This window comes from Elephantulus edwardii, unplaced genomic scaffold (assembly GCF_000299155.1).
Source record: "Elephantulus edwardii isolate Elephantulus edwardi_28Jun2011 unplaced genomic scaffold, EleEdw1.0 scaffold00080, whole genome shotgun sequence".
Taxonomy (NCBI): Eukaryota; Metazoa; Chordata; class Mammalia; order Macroscelidea; family Macroscelididae; genus Elephantulus; species Elephantulus edwardii.
In genome coordinates, this window is record NW_006399830.1 from 12,026,807 (window position 1) to 12,032,190 (window position 5,384).

At 56.2% G+C, this 5,384-nt stretch overlaps 1 protein-coding gene across 1 annotated transcript in view; it reads right to left on the minus strand.

Annotated features, from left to right (window-relative positions):
* FKBP6 (FK506 binding protein 6, 36kDa) overlaps positions 1–3,052 on the minus strand; it is a 30,418-nt gene extending 27,366 nt beyond the window's left edge. Inside the window, exons 1-4 of the mRNA XM_006889790.1 lie at positions 3,011–3,052; positions 2,755–2,893; positions 2,432–2,521; positions 749–951 (exon numbers count right to left, since the gene is read on the minus strand). Of these exons, the coding sequence (XP_006889852.1) occupies positions 749–951; positions 2,432–2,521; positions 2,755–2,893; positions 3,011–3,052 (474 nt within the window). The remainder of the gene's footprint in view (positions 1–748; positions 952–2,431; positions 2,522–2,754; positions 2,894–3,010) is intronic.
* Positions 3,053–5,384: the final 2,332 nt, after the last annotated feature.

Genomic DNA, 5,384 nt, shown 5'->3' on the forward strand with positions numbered 1-5,384 from the left:
TTTTCTTGATGTTGACCAGTGGTCTAGAGCCTCTTTTTAAATACAAGGCCCTGCCCCACATTTGAGATGCTAATTCAGTACACCAGGAGTGTGAACCAGGCACCTACAAAAGCCCCTGATCTGGTGAAGATGAGCAAAAAGGCAGATCCCCTCAAAGCGCCTGCTAACAGCAAGGCTGGGGAGATATCTTGTGTTCATGTACAGTCTGGGACGCACATTTAAGGTTCTACCTGTTAAGACATGCGACTGCAGACAAAAGCCCTAATTCTAGGGGATGAGATTAAGTCAAGAGCTATTGAGAAAAGGCAAAATTAAGTGAGGAGAACGATGACCCACTGCCCCAGTTTGTGTGAAGTGTTCCACTTTACGTCCTAATATCTTATCCATGTAATAGGCAACACTGGATCAGACAAGAGTTCTGAGTCAGATAAAAAAGGTTTTGAGCTACTGCAAAACAAATTGCACTAGGAAGCAAGCACTCACCACCGGGCAGGAGGAACACAGCAAAGAATTACTACAACAACAGCTAAAACTACTTATCCGTAACAACTCCACCTCCTTACCTCAGTCCAGCTGTTACCCACAGCAGCCAGGCAGGCACTGGGAAATGAGGCCCTTGCCCAGCACCACACAGGAACTTCAGGCAGGTAGATAACCATCAGCAGAGTTCAAGTACCTAAGGGAATTACCAGACCACAAACCCAGCCCCCTCAAGGTCAGGTGCTGCAATCTGAGTGCTGGAACTCACAGCTGAGAGTGCGCAAAATTTGTCTGACTCGGCAGAGTCCAGGAAGTCAAGCAGCTCGATCTCGAAGAGGACTGTGGAGTTCGGAGGAATCATGGGAGGGCAGCCCAGTGTGCCATAGGCGTAGCTTGGTTTAAACAGAAACCTGGCCAGCTCTCCTTTCCGCATGCTCAGGAGGCCCAGCTCCATGCCCCAAAGCGTGATATCTGGAACAAGAGAGTCAAAACCTGGTTCAGTTCCTCTGGTAACCCGTTTCAGGGCTATCACTATCAATTTCTTCTCCTTTCAAGTTCAAATCATTGTGTAGCAGCCCAGGTCTTCTCAAAGCAGCCTCAACACCTCATCAGCCTCGTTCCCCACGACCTCCATCCCTCCCAAACACTAGCTTCACCAAGCGCTGGAGTCCTCGAGCCTCAAGTATTTGCTCAAGAGCCCTGATGTGCACTGCTGTGTGTTGGGCCACTGACTGAAATGTCAAATTCAAATTCAGATGCTCCCATTAAGAGTCACAGCCTTCAGTTCAAATCCACCAGCTGCTCTGCTGGAGAAGAAGGGGCAATCTCCTCCTGTACCAGTCAGATACAGTTTGATGGAAAACACACACACACACACACAGCTAAAAAAAAAAAGGCACTGCCTTGGAAACCTGATAAACAGGGTCCCCATCAGTTGGAACTGACCTGACGGCAGATGTAGTTTTCTAGGAATCTTTACACAATTCCTTCCTCCTCCCGCTTAATTCTTCCCCACTACACTCCCTGCTTCTATCTTCTATGTTTCATCCATCACACTGTCAAGTCCACCAGGGCAAAGCTCAGCTGAGGCCCAGCTCTCTTTCCCGAGTACAAGGTGTGTGGATACATTCCATAAACGTTCACTTAAAAGTAAAGTGTCTAACGTTTAAGTCAGAGTGCAAAGACAACTTTGTCAGGCAAACGTTCTCTCAAGTACCTAGGTGTCTCTAAGGGGAAAACGGAGCTCCGGTGGTGGCCTAGAAGTTAAGGAGCTGAGCTGTAATCTCAAAGGCACAAGGTTGGACTCCACCAGCTGCTGTGGGAAAAGGATGGATAATCTCCTCCTAAGTTGTTAACCAGTTAACAACCTCTGAAAACCCACTGGATAGTCAGCTATGAGTCAGTTCTGACTTGATGACACACAAGAGAAGAAGCAACAAGAGGAAGAAAGGGGTGTTAGAAGGCAGCCGCTCGGCACAGCGCAGCTGCAGAACTCACTCAAGGCGCCTGAACTGTGGACAGAGGTCCCTATCTAGACCTTCTCGCTCATCAATTTCCCAAACAAGCCCTCCTCTGCCAGTTCCTAAGGAGCCCAGGAGGCATAGTATATAACTTAGGAAACTACTAATTAAAAGGTTGGAAGTTCAAATCTGTCAGTTGCTTCATACGAGAAAAAGAGACAGTCTTCTCCTGTAGAAAAGGTACAGCCTCAGAAACGCAACGGAAGGTCATTATGAGCGTGGACTGACTCAAACGCAGCGGGTTTGGATTTTCTAAAAGCCGCCCTGACGGCACAATAGGATAAACGTGGCTCTGCTAACGGAAAGGTGGGTCCATGCGAGAGATGAGGCGTCTCCATCCAGTTACCATTTCTCTGTCGCCGTGGAAACCCCATGAAGGTTCATCAAGGAGTAAAAACCCCTGCGTTTCGGTCTGTGCAGTGTGAGCTTACCCTCTCCCAGCTTCATAAGCCGAGGCGTCTTCCTATAGCAGTTAGAATCGAAGGGCTTGTCCATGTGCTCCAGGTAGCCCGAGTATTTCACTAGAAGAAACACACTGAAGGTGAAGACAAGACCGCTGACGCTGATACCTGCCAAGTGCCCGCCTCCCCCCATCACGGCTGCAGTCTTTCCTCCGAGGTTTCTGAATGCCTGTCCTCTGGCCTGAAGTTCAAGAGCGCAGCTGGCATCATGCGATGGGCACCTCGCCGCCCAGTCTGGTCAAGTCAGGCGAAGGCTTCTCCACCCCGGGTGGCCGCACCCGGCCCGGCCTTACCCAACACGGAGGCATCAGGGGTCACCAGGTCTCCCACGCCCTCGCGGAGGACATCCTTCAGCACCCCACGGTCCCCCGAAATGTCCTGCATCCTCTGGCTCAGCCTCTGGTACGGAGACTTGGGGAGAAGAAATAAACCCTGAAAGCTCCGAAGACCCAAGCCCCACCCCAACTCCGGCCGCTGCAGGACCCCACAGGCAGCCCCGGCACTGACGTGGGACCCTCGGTGTGACTCCCTCACCCCACTGGGGGCCACGTCCCCCTCCACGGCTCCCGGGCCCTGAGCCTGGCCCCCCATCGCCTGGCCCCACGTCTTCGCGGCCGGCCTCGCGCCCCTCTCGGAAGCCCCCCGCTCCGCACCCCTCTGTACCCGCGCGGCCCCTTCTGACGGCTGCGCGCGGGCCACCGGCTGCCAGAAGGTGCTCATCGCTGTTCCAACCGCCACCAACCGCCTCGAGCGCCCGGACGCTGAGGAGCTGCGCCCGCCGAGCAGGAGACAGACTGGCCAGCTAACCAGGGGCACCGGGCGGACGTGCGCGGGCACGCGGCGGGGCACGTGACGGGCAGGAGGGGCGTGCGCGGGCACGTGACGGGGAGGCGGAGAGGGTGGACACGCGGCGGGGCACGTGATGGGGCAGGAGGGGCGTGCGCGGGCACGTGACGGGGAGGAGAGGGTGGGCACGTGACGGGCAGGAGGGGCGTGCACGGGCACGCGGTGGGGCACGCGGCAGGGCACGTGACGGGCAGGAGGGCCGCACAGGCACGTGGCGGGACACATGCACGCGGCGGGGCACGTGACGGGCAGGAGGGGCGTGAGTGGGCACGCGACGTGGCAGGAGGGGCGTGCATGGGCACGTGATGAGGCAGGAGGGGCGTGCATGGGCACGCGGCAGGGCACGTGACACGGGTAGGAGGGGCGTGCATGGGCACGTGACAGGCAGGAGGGGCGTGCACAGGCACTCAGCGGGACACATGCACGTGGCGGGGCACGTGACGGGCAGGAGGGGCGTGCATGGGCACGCGGCAGGGCACGTGACACGGGTAGGAGGGGCGTGCATGGGCACGTGACAGGCAGGAGGGGCGTGCATTGGGCACGCGGCAGGGCACGTGGGCAGGAGGGGTGTGCACAGGCACGCGGCGGGGCACGTGATGGGGCAGGAGGGGCGTGCGCGGGCACGGAGGTGTGGGCACGCAGCGGGGCACATGACGGGCAGGAGGGGCGTGCACAGGCGGCGGGGCACGTGACGGGCAGGAGGGGCGTGAGTGGGCACACGACGTGGCAGGCGGGGCGTGCATGGGCACATGGCGGGGCAGGAGGGGCATGCACGGGCACGCGGCGGGGCACGTGATAGGGCAGGAGGGGCGTGCATGGGCACGCGGTGGGGCACACGGCGGGGCAGGAGGGGCGTGCACGAGCATGCGGCAGGGCACTCGATGGGAGCAGGTGGAGCCTGAGGGAGCACATGATGGGAGCAGGTGGAGCTTGAGTGGGCACGCGGCGGGGCACGTGATTTGAGCAGGTGGTGCGTGAGTGGGCACGCGGCAGGACATGTGATGGGAGCAGGTGGAGCTTGAGGGGGACATAGAACGTGATAGAGCACCTGGAGCAAGGTGGACACGTGAAGAGGGCAGGTGGAGCCTGAAAGGGACACGTGATGGGGCACATGCCCGGGACCTAGAACGTGGGTGGAGCACGTGGAGCGAGGTGGGCAGGTGACGCGGGTGAACCAATGGAGTGAGTGTAGGGGAGGGGCGGGGTGGGCCCGCTGGGCCGGCGCAGAGCACGTGGACCAGGTCGGCAGTGGAAGTGAGCAGGAACCTGCTGTCAATCAGGCCTCTGTGGTGGTTCAAGGCCACCTGTGGCCTCCAGGGGGAACGCTGGGCACGCAATCTCCTGTTCGATTTACAGCCTTGAAAACCCAGTGGAGGGTCAGCTATGCGTTGGTTCTAACTCGATGGCAGTGAGTGTGATCTGTATGTACACGTATGTGTGCGTTTATGTGTGTGAATACATAGATGAGTGTATGTAGAGATCTGTGTCTGTAGTGTTTCGTGTACCTTCAAGTTGGAACCGACCAATAGCTGTTTTCAGAGGCAGTAAGTCACACAGGAGATTGCCTATTTTTCTCCCGAGGAGCAGCTGGATTCAAACTGCGTACCTTTGCGTCAGCTGTGTAATTCCTTATCATTAAACCACCAGAGAGTTCCATATATGTGGATGGGTGGAAGTAGAAGTACATTTACTTAAGTAATTATTGATACTTAAATATGTATATATAAATAAACAATCCCTGGATAGTTCAAATTGAAGTACTTCACAGTAGTCAAGCTGCCAGGTTGGTGGTTCAAATCCACTCACCGATGAATCAGGAGATGGGCCGTGTCTCGTGATCTTCCAGAAATCCCAGCCTTGAGACACTGGAGCAGCTCTGCTCTGAACACGCAGGGTCACCATGAATCAGAATCAACTCAGAAGGAACGAACACACATAAAATGCACGTCAAACAGTATACTTCAGGTTTGTGTTCTTTATGTTGTTGACTGCTGTCGGGTTGAGCACGACTCATAGTGACCCTGTGAACAATGGACCTGAAGCCTTTCTATTAACTATCATCGTTTCTCAAAGTTCA